Genomic DNA, 19687 nt, shown 5'->3' on the forward strand with positions numbered 1-19687 from the left:
AGCATATATGACTCAATTTTGTAATCACATGCAAGTGGCTCACATGCCATCAAGAATTAAGCTTATTGGACTTTTAAGTTTGGGCTTTGAAAGTGGCCCCAATAATAATCAAAATGTATTGATTAAGAATTGAAAAGAGATAAAAATTGGGCCATTGCTTTTGGGCTTTCATTTGTCTTGCTCACTTCTTAACCACTTACAATTTTATTATTTATACTCCAAATCTGAAAAATAACATAAAAATTAGAATAAATTAAATATTTCCAATCAAAATAAGTTTGACACTAAAACTTTAAAAATACTTAATTTATATAAATTTTATATCCATTATTAAAGGCTTAAAATGTATTAATTTGAGCTTTATCACAACCCCCAACTAGCTTATTGCTAGTCTCTAGCAATTCAAGCGAACAAAAAAGAATGTCAACATGATATTTTCTAGGTCAAAATTTTGAAAAATAACACAATTATTCAAATAAAATGTTAGTAACAAGCCAATAAGAACTATACAGAATTACCTTGAATAAATCTAGAGTTGTGAGTGTGTGCACCAAACTTAAACCTTCTTACCACAAACCATAGCACATAATTGCTTTTAAAAAAATATACCAAGTAGAAGTCTCAACTCCATTAGCCTCACAGGTGTTTGAAAATATTTATTCATGGCTAAGGATTTCACTCATGGAGTTGGAAATTGAAAAGTGAGCACTCGAAAAGGATAGATTAATTTAGGACAAACATTTGAATAAATATTGAAACGAAGATAGATTATGAATTATTTGGACAAACCACCATAAGAGTACCACAAACCAGCTTTTCGGGATTTTTAAACAAAAATAGACAATCTTTTACATTTATTCTAGGAGCCAAAACAAATAATAAATGTTGCTCTTGTTTTTTTGTTTTTTTTTTTTTTGCACATAAAGAAAATAATTACAAAAAGGCTCCTTAATAAGATTTGTCTATAAAATTTATCCCTTAAAGCAACATCCAATCAAACCCTAGTACCATGTCCAAAATAATTATAATCATTTCTAAGAATCAATAAAAATTCAAAAGTTATTTTCTCAAATCTCGCCACTCACAAAAATATAACACTTAAACTTGGTAGCTTTTCTAAGCAAATATGTGCTAACAATCTTCTTACCACAAAGTTTGGCATGTGCAATTTGTAACTCTAGAAAAATTCTAAGTAACAAAGATAGTAAAAATTGGCTTGAAAATAACATTTTACAAGAATAAATGAGTAATTTTTGAAAAATTTGACCATGAAAATATTAATATGACAAAAATTAAGAAACATGCTTGAATATGCTCACCACCCCCAACTAAAATAATACAGTGTCCTCAATGTCTAAAGATATAAAAATTAAAAGAATAGGGAAAGAGAACACCTGGAGAGCAAGCAACCATAGATAGCAGCAATATTGATCCTCTAAAAACATAAAAACTGAAAAACAAAAAAAAAATGATAACAAATAACAAAATAAGATGACAAAGATAAAAGGAAAAAGAGAACAAACCTGTCTACAAGATCAGGGAAACACTACTCAGGGCTGGTAAACCGGAGCCACGAGGATATCCTCGATAGGCTGGGGCACCCTCTCTATGTAGTGTTTCAGTCTCTGGCCATTCACTTTGAATTTTCTCCCATCGGTTGGGTCTTCGACCTCAACAACACCGTGGGGGAAGACAGTTTTTACAATATACGGCCCAGTCCACCGGGATCTCAGCTTCCCAGGGTGGAGATGCAAGCGAGTGTCATAAAGATGCACTCGCTGATTTGGCTCAAATTCTTTCCTCAGGATCTGCTTGTCATGAGCCGCTTTTAATTTAGCCTTGTAGATCCTTGAGTTGTCATAAGCATCATTGCGCAACTCCTCAATTTCTGACAACTGAAGCTTACGATTAAGGCCTGCCGCGTTGAGATCAGAATTTAGGTTTTTTACAGCCCAATATGCTTTATGTTCCAGTTCAACAGGGAGATGGCAGGCCTTGCCATAGACTAGTCTGTAAGGAGACATGCCTAGCTGAGTTTTGTAAGCAGTGCGGTAGGCCAAGAGAGCATCGAGAAGTCGGGAGGACCAATCTTTGCGGTCAGGGTTAACCGTCTTTTCTAAAATTTGCTTAATTTCACGATTAGCTAACTCAGCTTGGCCATTTGTCTGTGGGTGATAAGGCAGTGCAACCTTGTGAAGTACACCATACTTTTGCATCAAATGCTCAAAAGAGTGGTTGCAGAAATGGGTGCCTTGGTCACTGATGATAGCTCGTGGTGTGCCAAAACGAGATAACACATTTTCTTTTAAGAATTTCACAACAGTTGTGTTATCTGCATTTCGACATGGCACGGCTTCAACCCACTTGGAGACATAGTCTATGGCGAGGAGAATGTAAAGGTAGCCAGAAGAAGGTGGGAACGGTCCCATAAAATCAATTCCCCAACAGTCGAATATTTCTATTACGAGCATTGGGTTCAATGGCATCATGTGTCGGCGGGATAGCGCACCTAGTTTCTGGCACCTTTCACAAGATCGACAGAAATTGTTAGTGTCTTTGAACAAAGTGGGCCAGTATAGACCACACGTAAGATTTTTGCGAGTCTTTTTCATAGAAAAATGACCACCACATGCTTCGTTGTGGCAAAAGTTCAAGACACTAAAAATTTCATCATCTGGAATGCAACGTCTCATAATTTGGTCGGGGCAGTACTTGAAAAGATATGGATCATCCCAGTAAAAGTTACGGACCTCGGCCAAAAATTTACGTTTATCATGTGCATTCCAGGAAGCAGGAAGCTCATCAATCACTAAGTAATTAACAATATGAGCGTACCATGGTAACTTAGTGATGGTGTAGAGATGTTCATCAGGGAAGTCATCTCGGATAGCAGGGCCATCAGCGGAATCAGAAAACTCTAAACGAGATAGGTGGTCCGCTACCACATTTTCAACTCCTTTCTTATCCTTGATGGTCAAGTCAAATTCCTGTAACAGAAGGATCCACCTAATTAAGTGTGCCTTAGCATCCTTTTTGGAAAGGAGGTACTTAAGAGCAGAGTGGTCGGTGAAGACCGTGATAGGGGAACCGATCAGGTAGGAACGAAACTTGTCAAGTGCGAATACTACGGCAAGCAACTCTTTCTCAGTAGTAGAATAGTTCATTTGAGCACTATTAAGAGTTCTACTTGCATAGTATACGACGAAGGGCTTCCCTTCCCTTCGTTGACCAAGGACGGCCCCTATAGCGTAATTGCTAGCATCACACATGATCTCGAATGGCAAGTTCCAATCAGGTGGTTGAATGATAGGGGCAGAAGTGAGTTTGGTGACAAGTGTTTGGAAGGATTCCTCACACTCGGGTGTCCAGTTAAACACCACGTCTTTTGCCAAGAGGTTCGACAAAGGTCGAGCTATCGTCGAAAAATTCTGGATGAACCTCCTATAGAATCCAGCATGCCCAAGAAAGGATCGAACATCCTTAACAGTCTTGGGGGCGGGCAGCTTTGATATGAGTTCAATCTTGGATTGATCAACCTCAATTCCTCGTTGTGAAACAATATGCCCCAAGACTATGCCAGATGGCACGATGAAATGACACTTCTCCCAGTTGAGTACCAAGCCTTTCTCTTTGCATCGTTTAAGCACAGCTTCCAAATTGAGAAGGCTTGATTCAAATGAATCACCAAAGACTGTCAAATCATCCATATATACTTCCATACAATTCTCGATCATATCACTAAAGATACTCATCATGCGGCGGAAGGTGGCTGGGGCATTACACAGGCCAAATGGCATACGCCGAAAGGCATAGGTACCAAAAGGACAAGTGAATGTGGTCTTTTCCTGATCTTCTAAAGAAATTTCGATTTGGTAGTACCCCGAATAACCATCGAGAAAGCTGTAGAAAGGATGACCTGCCACACGTTCCAAGATTTGATCGATGAATGGAAGTGGGAAATGGTCTTTACAGGTGGCGGCATTTAATTTTCTATAATCAATGCACATGCGCCAACCTGTTGTGACCTTGGTAGGGATGAGTTCTCCCTTATCATTTGGTACCACTGTTACTCCCGATTTCTTGGGAACAACCTGAGTTGGGCTAACCCACTTACCGGCTTCGGCAACAGGATAAAGTATCCCGTAATCCAGAAGCTTCAAGATTTCTGTCTTTACCACTTCCTTCATTGGTGGGTTTAATCTCCTTTGAGGATCACGTCGTGGTATGGCCCCGTCTTCCAATTTAATATGATGGGAGCAAATCAAGGGACTAATCCCTTTAATGTCAGCTAACGTCCAACCAATTGCTCCTCTTTGCTCTGTGAGCACGTTGATAAGTTGTTGCTCTTGAGTTGCATTAAGGGTGGAGGATATGATGACAGGGAAAGTGTTGTTTGCTCCCAAGAAGACATGCTTAAGTTCCTAAGGAAGTTGAGCCAAGTTTGGTTGAGGAGCTTGTACAGTGGATGGTTTTGGTGTTTCCCTATCTTGAGGAAGTCCCTCGAAGATTGGATTCCAAAACATGGTTCTTTTGGTCGGTAATTGATTGATGACTTCAGGGTTGATTTCAGTATTACCCGACTCAGAAATCTCAGAAATTTCAAAGAGGTCATTGAGATGAGTGGAAGTGTATTGTGCTTCTACCTCTTCTGAAATAAGTGTATCGATCAGAAATGATTGGAAACACTCATCGTTATCAGGTGGTTGTTTACCAATGTTGAAAACATTCACCTCTAGAGTCATGTTCCCAAAAGAGATTTTCATGAGACCATTCCTACAATTGATGAGTGCATTTGCTGTTGCGAGGAATGGTCGTCCGAGAATGATGGAAATTTTGGACTCTAAGTTGACTTCAGATTGAGTGTCCAAGATGAGAAAATCCACAGGGTAATAGAATTTATCAATTTGAATCAAGACATCTTCAACTATTCCCCGAGGTTTCTTAACTGATCGATCGGCTAATTGTAGCACCACAGATGTGGGCTTAAGTTCTCCTAGGCCTAGTTGCAAGTATATGGAATAAGGCATGAGATTTACACTTGCACCTAAGTCCAGGAGGGCTTGGCCAAATTCCCGTTCCCCTATTTGACATGAAATGGTGGGACAACCAGGATCTTTGTATTTAAGCGGTGTCTTGCAGTCGATCACCGCACTAGCTTGTTCTGCCAAGAATGCAGTTTTCTTGACATGGTGCTTCCTTTTGATAGTGCATAGATCCTTGATAACTTTGGCATAAGCCGGTACTTGCTTGATTACATGAAGTAATGGCAAGTTAACCTTAACTTGTGTCAAAAAGTCAAGGATTTCACTATGACTTTCCAGTACCTTCCCAGTGGATTTCAAAGCCTGAGGAAAGGGCACCTTTACTGGAAGGTTCTGTGGCACATCAGCATCTGGAGCGGGCATTGGTACACCAGTGGTCTTAGGTAATGGTGATACCGTACTTTGACCACTTCGGGTAGTAATAACATTAACCCCTTTGAGATTAGACTCTGAAGGAGCAGAGGTTTGTGCCATATGTTGCCCTTTGGGAGTGATTAGAGGCTGAGCGGGAAGCTTACCACGCTCTTGAATGACTGAAGAATCATTTAACTTTGTTATTTGAATCTTTATGTCCTTCAATTCCTCTATCACCTGAGTGAAATAAGTCCTGAACTCTAGTTGGGATTCTGCGAGAATTTTCATGGAACTCTCAAGAGAATTCTTTTGTTGATCAGGCCTCCATTGGCTCCCAGATGCTTGATTTTGACTTGTATCCTTCCAACTGAAATTGGGATGGTTACGCCAACCAGGATTGTATGTGTTGGAGTAGGCATTATAAGGCTTCTTGTAATCCCCTAAGGCATTACACTGTTCCTCATCTCCTCCCCTTAACATACTAAGACTAGGGCACTCTTGTGGTTGATGATCAGTCCCTCCACAAATGAAGCATGGATCTTGCTTTTCCACTTTTGCAGCCATCTGGAGTGCTTTACCTTCTTGAGTTTTGAAAGCCTCAAATTGTTTTTTCAAAGCTTCAAGTTGAGCTTTCACACTGTCCTCCTCCTTCAATTGGTACACTTCGGTTGTTCGTGGCTTGTCTGTAGGACTTGGCGCACTCCATGTGTATGATTTTTCAGAAATTTCTTCAAGATATTCCAAAGCTTCTTCGGGATCTTTCTGTAGGAAGTCGCCATTGCACATCATTTGTACGAATTGCCTTTTGTCGGCTGTGAGACCGTCGTAGAAATAGCTGACAAGATGCCAACTTTCGTATCCATGATGTGGGCACTGGCCCATCAAATCTTTAAACCTCTCCCAGACCTGATGAAACGTTTCATGGTCCTTTTGGGTGAAGGTAGAGATTTGCCTCTTAAGGCTGCTAGTCTTATGGGGTGGGAAAAATTTAGAGAAAAATGCTTTTGTCATTTCGTCCCAAGTCCCAATAGACCTTGGCCTTAAGGAATACAACCAGCTTTTGGCTTTATCCTTGAGTGAGAAAGGAAATAACTTCAATCTCACCAAGTTAATGATGTCAGCTTGGTTGTTGAATGTGGCCACCACCTCTTCGAAGGCCTGAATATGCACATATGGACTCTCATTTTCCATACCATGAAAGGTTGGTAAAAGTTGAATCATGCCAGGTTTGAAATCGAAGTTGGGTATATTCATGGGATACATTATGCATGAAGGTGTGGCCGTACGCGTAGGATGTAGATAATCCTGTAGCGTTCTTGGTTGGATTTCCTATTTTTGAGCCATCATTGGAAGTGCAGGAATTATGGGTGATGGTGGTGAATGAGAACGAGTGGAAGAAGACGATTTAGGAGAGTTTTCTAAAATTTCAATTTATTGTTTTACAAATCTCCCTAATTTGTCTCTATTTCGTGACATTCACTTTTTTTTTTTTTGTGTGTGTATTTTCACTTGTTAAATAATGTAAATTACAACTATGTAATAATGCAAGGGTATTCACACAAGATATTCCCAGGCCGATTGGGAAGGTTGCCAAGGTACCGCTTCGTCCCACACTTTTACTAGAACTCCCCGGGGTTGCTAGAAAGTGTAGAGGGTACTCTATCACAAACCTTTAAAGCCAGTCTTTCTTAGACAGAATGATCTCAGTTTGTACCACTTTTACCATTACACAATTGGGTTTACACTAAAAAGTTTATGAAAATATTTTATGCACAATTTTTTTTTGTTTTTTTTTTTTAGCCTAAAGGATAAAAGTCTACAACTAACCTAAAATAAATAAAAAAATGGCTAATCCTAAAAAAAAGTACACAAAATAAAATAATGTTAAAAAAAAAAACTAACACCCTAATATAGTAGCAAAATAATAAATACAACTAACAAATAAACTAAACAAAAAAGGACTTGCTTTTTTTTTTTTGTACTAAAAGAGTAAAGAATAATAATAATAATATATAATGATTTTTTTTTTGAATCTATATATAACTTAAAAAAGAACTAAATTATATTATATTAACTAAAATGTTTTTTTTTTTTTTGATGTAAACAAATAAAGAGAGACAAAAAAAAAATAAAACTACTATACTAACCTCTTGTAACGCAGAAACCTCCCCGGCAACGGCGCCAAAAATTGATGTCGCCCAATTAGTTACACTGCGATCGCGGTAGTAAACGGGCTATATGTCGTATTCACAGGGAGGAAAAATACACTCAAAAGGACAATTAGTAATTTTACGAGAATAAAATAAGAACCTTGAATGTGATGTGAGAATATTGAGAAAATAATTTTCAAAAATTAAACAAGTAATTAAAATGAGAAGTGATCAGAAAATGATTATGGAAGACACAAGCTTTGTACATGCAATTATATTTTCTTAATAAAATTGATTCTTTAACCTCAACTATAATTCTACACCATTAATTATAGTTGGAAAATGTGTATAATTAAGCCCACTAGAAAAATATGTTCTCTAATTAAATTAATACTACTTCTAAAAATACTATCATATCATATAATTTAAATCGACAAAATACCACCGGCAGAATGCAGTAAAAATCATATAATATAATAAACACCCTAATAATTAATAGCCTAACTTACATAAAAAAAGCATGACTGAACTTATATAAAAGTTACTATTAAATTTAAAGTGCAATTTAGAAGAAGAGAAATTTAATATAATAAATATGGAAATGAAGAACAAAGAGAATCAGTATATTAGAAAAATAAAAATTACATGAACTTACACTTGAGTCTTGCCAAAGAAATTAGCCTAGAAAAGGCATTGTCTTTACACCAAAATTAATAAAGTAAAATAAAGAAGAAGGAAAGAAAAAGATAAAATTTTGGTATAATAGCACTACTAAAATCTGATTGATTTTCACTCTCTAAACTGGTCTATTTGTAGAGCTAAAATGATCCCATTACATGTGTTTTCGTGTACCACTTAGTGGTAAAAATGGCACAAAAAAAACTGATAATTGGTGTCATGGGATTCTGTGCATGTCTCACTTCAGTTGAGGGTAGGATTAGTTGATACTTGTCACACTGGGTGGACTCAATTCTCGGTTGAACGTGGTTAATGTACTGGAGAGAGTCACTCGCACATCAATTGGAGTTGAAAATGAGTTGTTGGACACGTGTCGAGCTCAGGACTTCCATCTGTGATCCCATGCGTAGTGTGAAAAGCTTCAGGTGTGATCAATTAACTTCTCCACTTTGACCAAGCATAGCATATATGACTCAATTTTGTAATCACATGCAAGTGGCTCACATGCCATCAAGAATTAAGCTTATTGGACTTTTAAGTTTGGGCTTTGAAAGTGGCCCCAATAATAATCAAAATTTATTGATTAAGAATTGAAAAGAGATAAAAATTGGGCCATTGCTTTTGGGCTTTCATTTGTCTTGCTCACTTCTTAACCACTTACAATTTTATTATTTATACTCCAAATCTGAAAAATAACATAAAAATTAGAATAAATTAAATATTTCCAATCAAAATAAGTTTGACACTAAAACTTTAAAAATACTTAATTTACATAAATTTTATATCCATTATTAAAGGCTTAAAATGTATTAATTTGAGCTTTATCAGCCATTAAAGCTCAAAGCTTTGAACTCTAAGCTTAAAATTGCTTAAAACCATCAACACTAATTAAAACCAGCTGCAAGGAGTTAAAATCAACTTAAAAGGACCCTAAAATTCGAATCCCAAGCACATGAAAACCTAACAGCTACTAACCTAGAAATCACCTCTTGAAACTAAGCAAAACTTGAGAAAAAACATAACTAGAGAGTAACTAAGGTTACCTTGGTTAATTCCACTTTGAATTCTTGCTAAATCTCAGTGAAATGGAAGGAAAAATCTGCTCCTTGCCCTAGCTTTGCCCCAGCCGAAAGAAGGAAAGAGAGAGTTCAAGAGATAACTCAAATTTCCAATTTTTCTTCTTTTTCTCTTAATTTCCTCAAATGAAAAGGGTTTTTCCCAATTAACTCTTTGCTGAAAATTAATGTGCTAGGTGTCAATTAATTGGGCAGCCACCTCACTCTCCCCTTAACCAAAAGACTAAAATGCCCTTTAACCCAATACTAAGGTTTTTCTAAAGCTAGGGGTAAAATGGTCAAAATCCATAACCCCGCTCAATCCCGATAATTTATTTTCTCTAAAATATTTCTCACTAAGAAATAAGGTTCTAAACTTACCCATGTGATCAATCTAGCCATCCATCGCATTTTCCGTTGTCGCCGAGCAAAAATTACAAAAATAACATATTTCACATATAAGCTAAATAATACCCCTAGAGTTCAATAAAATCTCCGGAATTGAGAAATTATAACTCTAATATTTATTTCTAAATATTGGGGTCCACAATTAAATTAATTCACAAATAATAATAAAATAATAAAAATTAGTGCTAATTGTCTTTACTAATCCAAATTACTAAAGCAGTCATTACAAATATATTTATTAATTTAGACATATAAAGTATCTTAATTAATAAATAACCCAGAATCTCTTTTCTTTACAATTTCGCCCTTGCTTAGTGAAAATTCATAAAGTAGACATAGTCTAACTTTAGAATTATAATTGATTAATTAAAATCAATTAACTGAGTCTTACAAGCAGTATGGTCTCAACTAGTATGGGGACCATGGGTCTATATAACCGAGCTTTCAATAAGTCAAACTGAATTTACCAAGTAAATTCCCTAACTTATTAATTCCTTGTTGAATCCACACTTAGAACTTGGAATTGCACTCTCAGTCATATAGAACGCTCCATATGTTCCATGTATAGACACATCATTAGTTATCCATTGTTATAACCCTAATGTGATCAATGACCCTCTAATAGATAATCTACATTGAAAAGGCACTAAGTTACCGTTACACCTTCAATGTATTTTATCCTTAAAACACTTAGCTCCGTATAAATGATATTTTAGCAAAGTGAAATGAGATCTCCACCATTTATCCCTGTTTAGCCAAGCTCGAAGGATATCATCGTTTCACTTTTAAGTTCCTATAGAAGTTATAGATTCCATATTTATGGTAGCGCTACCACTAAATTATACTATCATGTTCCCAAAATGTACGTATCACCCTGACCCAAAAGTAGGCTTAACTAACAAATCAAAGAACATGTATAGTACTCTTGAGATCGAACCTAACCATATCAAGATTAAGGTCATTTGATCTAGGATCAACAGGTGATATTGAATTGAATAGATATTACGGTAAGTTTTTAATATATCTAATCAAAGTTCAATATTGGTCCCTTCCGATGTATACTCAATACATCCGATACTGGTAAACTTTGCCAATGTCCTGGAAAGGACATAACACTTTTTCAAGGTGTAAGAATACCTATCACTGATTATACCATGTCAGTCTAAATCCAGTGTTCTGACAAATCAGGGAATAAACTTTTGAACATATAATTAAGATTATATTCCACTGTGCTGACGACACTATAATCTTTAACAAATTCATATGTTCTGGACTTAAAAAGAATTCATACATTATATACATATAATCATGAAATAAATCATGTGAACCATGCAACATAAAATGTTATTTCTGATCTTTATTAATAAGTAAATCTGATTATATTGAAATGGGTTTTATTTAGGGCACAAAACCCAACAAACTCCCACTTGCACTAATATAAAACAAAATGTGCATTTCAAATAATCATTAACACCTTGATATACAAATCAAGTGTAGTAGTAGTAAACTCCTCGTAATAGGATCTGACAGGTTGAATTAACAACAACCTTTTCTCCACCATTACTTTCCCTTAATCACAAAATCCTTGATATTGTGAAATTCCTCTCTATATGTCTACTCTTTTGGGATACTGGATTCTATACCTTTGGAAACTACTTTTGGTTAATCAGGAAATAACACTAGTAGTTAAGACAAGTTGGAACGGTGCCACAATTGTATAGAACTTTCCTTAGACTGAATAAGTATCTTTCCTGCAACTTTAACATTCAGTCTCTCTCTGGTAGACTAAGAGATTTTAGATAGGTTTTTACACTTCTCCAAAATCACTACTCCACCCCCAGAGTAATCACCATCTTATCAACAGACTTTCTAGCACAAAGGCAAGTCTCGAAATCTGATGTGGTGTAGTCTAAGAGTTTTAAACACAACCTTATTGACTAACATATAGTTCCTCTTCATAATCTTAAGATTTACTTGATTGTCTTCCAATGTTCCTCTCTTGGATTAATCTGATACCTACTCATTACTCCTACTCAACAGCAGGTGTCTGGTCTAAGGCATACTAAAGCATATCTGAGACCTCTCACTGTTGATTTAAGAAATTCTTTCATGGCTTTATCTTCTCTGGAATAGTTGAGACTTTTCCTTAGATAAATAAAATCTATGTCTAAGAAGTTGTGAAGCTTCTATAGATTGCCATTGGAAAGAGAATGCTTCAGCATCTTACTAAAGTAAGTTGCTTGTATTAGAGTAAGTAATTACCAGGTATACCACAAGCCATAGGTTTAGATAAACTCAAACCTATAATACTAGTTTTTTTCATCACGATTATTGTGACGGGTGTTATTTTTTCCTTGACAAAGAACCTCCCTCGTATAGGATCTTGAAGATTGGCTTAAAATAGTATTTGAGTGTATCCTTTGAGAGTTAGTCTCTTGTCTTGGCTAAAATCGTTCAAATAGATAAGACATATAACTTCTTCCAATCCTTTATGGGCCTCGCGGTGGTTGACGATAACTCGATGGTCGAGTTATCTATTGTTTTGATGGGGTCTCATATTCCTATGAGATGGTTTCAGAACATCGGGTTGTGTTTGCCTTAGATTTAGATAATTTAGATTTTTCAAAATTTCTCTATCAATGGGACCTTCCCTTGTATTTCTAGGTTGTTGCTCTTAGGGATGTGTAGAATTATTTGCATTGTCCCCTTTGATAGGGACATTTAGTGCCCTTTTGTTCTTTGATCCATGAGGCCTTCCTCGTGGTCGTCTTATTAGGGGTTTAGTTTTCCCTACAAGCGTGTTGTTAGCACCTACACATGGTGCAGTGACTTCACGCTCCAATTCAACATTCCTTCACTTTTATTCGGCCAAACTTTGTCAAAGTTGGCAATTTTCTAATTCCAGTAGTTGGATTATTTGCTTCCTCATTCCTTATTTGTGGAATGGTTTCCTCATTTCCAGTTCTTTCAAACTCCCATTCAGGATGTCCTCTTTTCCCGTATTCAGAATTTTGGTATGGTGTTGTCTTGGGCTCCTTTCCAAGACGATGAATAGCTTCTTCTTGTTCAACATGAATGTCTCAGTTTGTAGAATCCACAATAAAAATTTTGTGTTCGGGTAGAGAGATGTGTTTTTAGAGTTTTAATTATCAAAGACTCTCAATGAAAACACCAAACTATTAATTAAAAATTTTGCTAACCTAAATCAGAGTTAATAATTAATAATTTGTACATTCTATATTTAATGCTCAATAAATACTATATATTTTTAATATGAGAAAGGGATCTTTTATGTAAATTTGTATTTAAAATCTACATACTCTACAAGTCCATGTTATTTTATTATGTTCTTTAGTTACACATATAATTTGACAGAATTTTCTCTTAGTTGAAAATAGGCCTTTTACAATGTGATCACTACCATTTATAGGAGTGGGATAGCACTTATTTTTGAGCTAATCTGTACAACGATCATGAAATATGGACATTCCTCACGTTATATATATTTTATCTAACAGGCAAGAAATAGTTTGTAAACATATCTTTTTTACTTGGTCTTTGTGTCTGTGACATATGGTTGTCGAGGCACTTGATTGTTTTGGTGATGGATTCTTGGAAAATACATCTATCCTTGGAGGTATGGCTCAAATAACATATTCCTTTGAAGATATACTCATATTATTCCTGAGATGATGAACATGATTAAGCCTAAACAAATTAAGCATCTCAACGTGAATAATGTCGATACCAAGAACATTCCTAAAATGCCTTGACAAACTTATCATCCTTAGGAATATGTTTAGTCTCTTTGCTTTTAACGTTGTAACTATGAGTTTACTTTGAGAAGAGCATGCATGAGCTTCATATTTTGAGAAGACTATCATGCTTCGATTATTAAATTTGTCGAGTTAATTTATCCTTTTTGTTGTACACGTGTCATGCAACTAGACCCATTATTTTCTGCTCGAAATAAAGGGATAGCAGTAATAAATTTAGGTTAACTAATAATAATAATAATAATAATAATAATAATAATAATAATAATAATAATAATAATAATAATAATAATAATAATAATATTTCCCTCATTTTTGCTCTAGCATCTTGAAGCTGGAGCTATGGCTAAAACTAGATTAAAAATCCAAGGAAAATCAAAAATTTCAGCAAAGAAATCGAAGAAGAAAGGCCCTAACTCTGAATCTGATGTCATACGAACGAAGTCGATTGATGTTGTGATTGGAATAAGACCTCTAGAAATGTCTAATGAAGAGGATGAACATCTAGTTGAAATGCTGGGGAGAAGGATTGATGAATCGCACACTGAACTTCAGGATGTCTTCCAGGCTTCATTGTCTCCCAAATCCTCTCTAAAAGAGATTAGAAGAATAGATGAAGCTCGAAAGGACTTACTGCATTTCATCCACGCAAATGAGCAATGTAACAGTGCTCTAATCCAAGGTAAGCTTTCGACTCCCCCTGTTCTTAGATCTGGATCTATTGTACGGAATTTAGACCAATCTTTGAAGCAATCTGAAGGAACTAGAAAGGTTAAGATCACTCTAGATGATATTGAGGAGGAGGTTAATTTCTGGAAACCATCCATAGTATGTTATGTGTTGGGATCGAACCCTCTCTTACACATATTGGAAGGTTTTGCTAACAGAATCTGGAAGGACAAAATTGACAAAGTAATAATGCTAACATATAATATTTTTATCATAAGATTCAACTCTATGGAATTCACAGATCAGGTCCTTAATGGTGGGTATATTTTTTTCAATAGAAGGTCGGTAATAATGAAGCCATGGGATCCAAATACGAACTTTAAAAAGGAAGATGTCAAGACTATCTCCATCTGGATTAAGCTTGAGGATCTTGACATCAAATATTGGGGACATATCACTCTTTAAGATAGTAAGGCAGCTTGGCAATCCCATAATGGTTGACTCTATTACTAGGGACAGGAATCGACTTAATTTCCCCAGAGTTTTGGTGGAAGTGGTAGAGTTCCCTAGTATGCTAGAATTTGAAGATGAATTTGGCTTGAACTCTCAAGTTGGTATCAAATATGAATGGAAACCAATGGTATTCTCTAACTGCTTTGGTATGGGACACATGACAAAGGACTGTAAAAATAAATCAAGAACCAAACAGGAGTAGATGATCGAAGAAGATAGAAGGAAGGAAAAACCCACTACAGATGAAGATGGTTTTCAAGTTGTATCCAAGGAGGAAAAGATCAAAGAACAAAAGCAAGCAATAAGTGAGGCAAAGGTTGTTAATGGCTTACAGGTATTAACAGAGGTAGTTGATGAGAATTTGGAAAATGAATTAGAGGTGTCAGGGACTGCAGAAGTTGATAACACAAGACAGGGGGAAGTCCCTCTCTTGGTTATGGATAAGTTTCTAGTTTAGAATGTTCGAGGAGCCAACAGCCAGTAAAAACAACAACTCATCAAGCAATTCATTAGAACACAAGGTGCTGGGTTTGTTGGGCTTCTTGAAACAAGGGTCAATGTTCATAAGATTGGAACCTTGTACCTTAATGTGTTCAAAGGATGGTGCTTTCCCACTAATATAGCTTGGCACCAAGGAGGAAGAATTGTTATAGCTTGGAACCCACTTTGATTTATTGTTGACATTATCAAGTGCACAAGTCAACTTATGCACCTGAAAGTTTCAACAATAAATGGAAGTTATAGCAGTTTCATGACAGTAGTTTATGGCTTTAATGACAGTAATGGGAGGCTGGAGTTATGGACGGATCTTTCCTCTCTAGAGACAAAAAAAATTTTGTTGATTATGGGGGACTTTAATGCTATAATTGCCAAGGAAGAGAGGATTGGCCACAGAGTAAAATACCAAGTTAACACTGAGTTTATTGAGTGTCTGTTTGTAGCACTGCTTATTGGAAGATGTTAAGGCTTCTGGATGTTTCTTTACTTGGTCCCACAAGCAGCATGGTCAAGATATAATCTATTCAAAAATTGATAGAATTCTAGCTAATCATGCTTAGTTTGATTGCTACCCTAATGCAGAAGCTCTCTTCTTAAATGAGGGGACTTTTGATCACACACCAGGAATCTCGTCTTTGTATCCTAAATGGAACTGTGGAAAAAAGCTTTCAAGTACTTTTGTATGTGGAAAATACATCCTGAGCACAATAGAAGGATTGCTGAAGTTTGAGGGAAAGAAATAAGAGGCACCAACATGTACCAGATAGTTGGCAAACTAAAGGCTCTAAAACCTGTCATGAAAGAGATCAAGCTCCTCTGATCTGCAGACTGCTTCAATACAGGCCAAAATAAAGTTAGAAGATATTCAGGAGAAACTACAGAAAGAACCATTAATTCCTATGCTGCATGATCAAGAACTTACTGCAAGGGCTGAACTAATTACTGCACAGAAAAACTACCAATCATTCCTGCAATAAAAGGCCAAAATTAATTGGATCCGAGATGGAGATAGTAACACATCTCTATTCCATGTTGGTATTAAACAAAGGAATAGACATAATCAGATCCTTTCAATTGAAACAGATGATGGAACAAGGGTATTTGAACCTGGACAAGTCACAGAAGCCCTCATTTCCTACTACAAGATCTTGCTCGGATCTAACATGGCAAATAGAAGGAAGGTATCTACCAAGATACTGAGCAAAAGGACTGTACTAAATGCTGAACAAGTTGCCATGCTAACAAAAGAGTTTACTAAGGAAGAGGTAAAGAAATTTGTTTTTGAGATACCTGGGCACAAGGCTCCAGGTTCAGATGGATACTCGAGCTTCTTTCTTCAAGATAATTGGGAACTTGTTGGAGAGGATATCTATAGAGAAGTAACCTCCTTCCTTGAATAAGGCAAGATTCTTAAAGGAAATAAATACAAATGCCCTAACAATTGTCCCTAAGATGAAATTTACGTTAAAGATTTTAGACCAATAGCCTGGTGCAATGTCATTTACAAGATTGCAACTAAACTTTTGTGTTCTAAAATTAAAGGCATTCTTTCAGAACTGGTATCAAGATCTCAAGGGGGTTCATAAAAGGAAGATTCATTAAACACAACATTATGATATGTCAGGATCTAGTAAGACACTATGGAAGGAAATCAAGCAAGGCTAATTGCATGATCAAACTTGATCTACAGAAGGCCTATGATATTATTGAATGGGATTTTGTGGAGGAGATGCTACATGGTCTTCAATTCCCAAATTCATTCATCAAAACTGTAATGAATTGTTTGAGAACACCCAGATTTTCCATTATGTTCAATGGCTCTGTGCATGGGTTTTTTTGAAGCAAATTAGGGGACTTAGGCAAGAAGACCCAATGTCTCCTTTGCTTTTTGTTCTAGGGATGTAATACTTGTCAAGAATTCCGAAGGAAGTTGGTAACAAAAGGGACTTCCAATTCCATGAGAGATGCTCTGAACTAAAGATTAATCATCTGGCTTTTGCAGATGATGTTATGTTGTTTTGCAAGGGGGAATTCAAAAGCATCTACTACATGTTGCAGGGTTTGAAGTTGTTCTCTTTATCATCTAGTTTACAACCTAATCCCCAAAAGTTAGCAATTTACTGCAGCAACATGCCTAATGAGGAAGTAAGTAGAGTTCTTACAGCCTCTTTTTTTACTTTGAAAGAAATGCTTTTCACATATTTAGGAGTTCCTATTTGTGCTAAAAGAATTTCTGGAAATGAATGTGCTTCCCTTGGTGAAAAATGACAGTAAGGATAAGAACATGGAGTTCAAGAAACCTCTCTTTTGCAGCAAGAGTAGTTCTAGTTAATTTTGTACTCATGGCCATCCATGCCTATTGGTGTCAAGTGATGCTTTTACCTAAGAAAGTTGTCAGACAACTAGAGTCGATTTTTAGAGATTTTCTTTGGAAAGGTTAAGCTATATCTAATGGACCTAGACTGGTAGCATTAGATACTCTCTGTGAAACAAAAACTGCATGAGGTAATTGTTTTAAGAGGATCCAAAAGTGGAATAAAGTAGCTATGGGGAAGTATATATGTGCAATTGCACACAAGCAAGATAGCTTATGGCTGAGGTGGATTCATTGTGTCTATCTCAGGGCTGTGACTGGTGGAGCTACAAGGCTCCAGTACAAAGCAGCTGCACCTTGAGAAGCCGTGTAACTCTTAAAGATCAATTCAAGGACATAGCAGCAGGGCAGTAGGTTTTTATGCAGGATTTCAAATTTCCAAAGGCTACAATCTACTTTGTCCAAGTCAAACCAGAGTGCAATGATGTCAGCATGTTTGGGGTAGCAAAATACCCCAAAGCACAATTTTATTACATGGTTGGCAATCCAACAAAGGCTCAAAACTAAAGAGAGATTGAGGACAATGAGAATAACAGTAGATGAACATTGTGGGTTATGCTTTTTGCAGAAAGAAACTACAGCTCATTTATTCTTGAATGCCCCATTATTGCTGCTTGTCTCCAGAATTTAAAACTCTGGTTACAATGGCATGTAGCAGCTAACATACTGCACAGTCTCACCAGGTGGATAGGAAGATCAAAAATTAGCAAGTTCAAGAAAAATATATTCTCAGCTGCTCTCACATGTCTGGTGTACTCACTCTAGAGAGCTTGAAATCTCAGCCTTCAGGAAAAAACAAAAGCAAACGCAGGGAAGTTAATTGAAGGTCGACTAAAGCGGGATGTTATTCAAAGGATTAGTATTTGTTGGCCAAAGAAAGTAAATTCAGAAGATACTAGATGGTTTCAAAACTTGTAAAAGTGAATTGTATGTATTAGTATAGAGTTAATAGTGTACATAAATGTATAGATCATTCTGTTGGTTTTTTTTCTAGGCCCTTAGGGGCGCTATTTGGTTGTAAAAATTTGATTGTGATTGATACAAAACTTCCCTGATTCATCAAAAAAAAAAATAATAATAATAAATTAAAAAATATTTCATTTTAAAGTTTTTGTAAGTCATCTATCTTGTAACTTTAGGATTAAGTTTTAACTCCAATAATATCTGAATTTTGATACAGCCATTTATATGTGTTTTCTAGATCGTTCAATTATCTTTCCAACACCATTGGAATCATCTCAATTAGAGTTACCAAACTCCAGATATGATCGTTTTTACTAAAATAGTTTCTAATCCTACAATTTCTCCAAACTTGCGAATTTCTTAACCTTAATTCCAAAATAATTTTATTTAATACAATTAATTAAACCCACTACATAATTTTTAAAACCTTAATAGACTTTCATATTAAGCTTTAATTAAATTAAAGAGTTTGCTGCGTCTAAACCCTCTCAACAATCAATATACTTCTAGTTAACTCTCTAAGTTGAAATTTTGGTGGTAAAACCTTTGGAAACTACTGAACTGTTAGCAACCTTTAAAGTATCATCTGTTTTTCGAAGTTAACTGCCAACATGGACCTCTTATGTGTACACTGTTGTACATGTGACACGTTTATATTGCTACACCTAATATTATTATTTAAAAGGCTAATTAAGATTTTTCCCTCCAAACTTTGACATGTACCAAATCATGCCCCTTGAACGTTTTTGGCCGTTAAAAATTCTCCCTGAACTATCGAGATTGTTATATTTAAGGACTTTTATCTAATTTTAGTAAAAAAATTCTAACATGGATGAAAGTTCAGGGAGCATGATTTAGAACATATCAAAGTTTGAGGGGCATGATATTTGGTATATATCAAAGTCTCGGAAGCATGGTTTAGTACATAAACAATCACTGAAACAGTAGAATTGAATGAAATTAGACAAAAATCCTTAAATCTAACGATCTCAATAGTTCAAGGGGAATTTTTAATGGCCAAAAAAGTTCAGGGGGCATGATTTGGTACATGTTAAAGTTCAGGAAAAAAAATACTAATTATCCTATTTAAAAATTAGTAAATTTTTTTTGAAAATTTATAATATTTTTATTTTTTAAATATTTAATTTTTATTTTTATATTTTTTTTTCATTTTAAAATGATTTTTTAAATAAATATATTAGGTGTA

The 19687-nt window shown here is 35.7% G+C and overlaps 1 protein-coding gene and 1 non-coding gene across 2 annotated transcripts; one reads left to right on the forward strand and one right to left on the reverse strand.

Moving 5' to 3' along the window:
* Positions 1-4128: 4128 nt before the first annotated feature.
* LOC133039603 (uncharacterized) lies at positions 4129-6659 on the reverse strand. Its single transcript, XM_061118501.1, has one exon. The coding sequence runs from the start codon at positions 6657-6659 to the stop codon at positions 4422-4424; it is 2238 nt and encodes a 745-aa protein (XP_060974484.1). The 3' UTR covers positions 4129-4421.
* Positions 6253-6359, forward strand: LOC133029402 (small nucleolar RNA R71). Its single transcript, XR_009683525.1, has one exon. It is a non-coding gene; the product is annotated as a small nucleolar RNA R71 (small nucleolar RNA).
* Positions 6660-19687: the final 13028 nt, after the last annotated feature.

The sequence above is a fragment of the Cannabis sativa genome, chromosome 7 (genome assembly GCF_029168945.1).
Source record: "Cannabis sativa cultivar Pink pepper isolate KNU-18-1 chromosome 7, ASM2916894v1, whole genome shotgun sequence".
NCBI lineage: Eukaryota > Viridiplantae > Streptophyta > Magnoliopsida > Rosales > Cannabaceae > Cannabis > Cannabis sativa.

Coding starts and splice junctions, on each gene's coding strand:
- LOC133039603 (XM_061118501.1), bottom strand. CDS start 6,659: ATGTATCCCATGAATATACCCAACTTCGATTTCAAACCTGGCATGATT.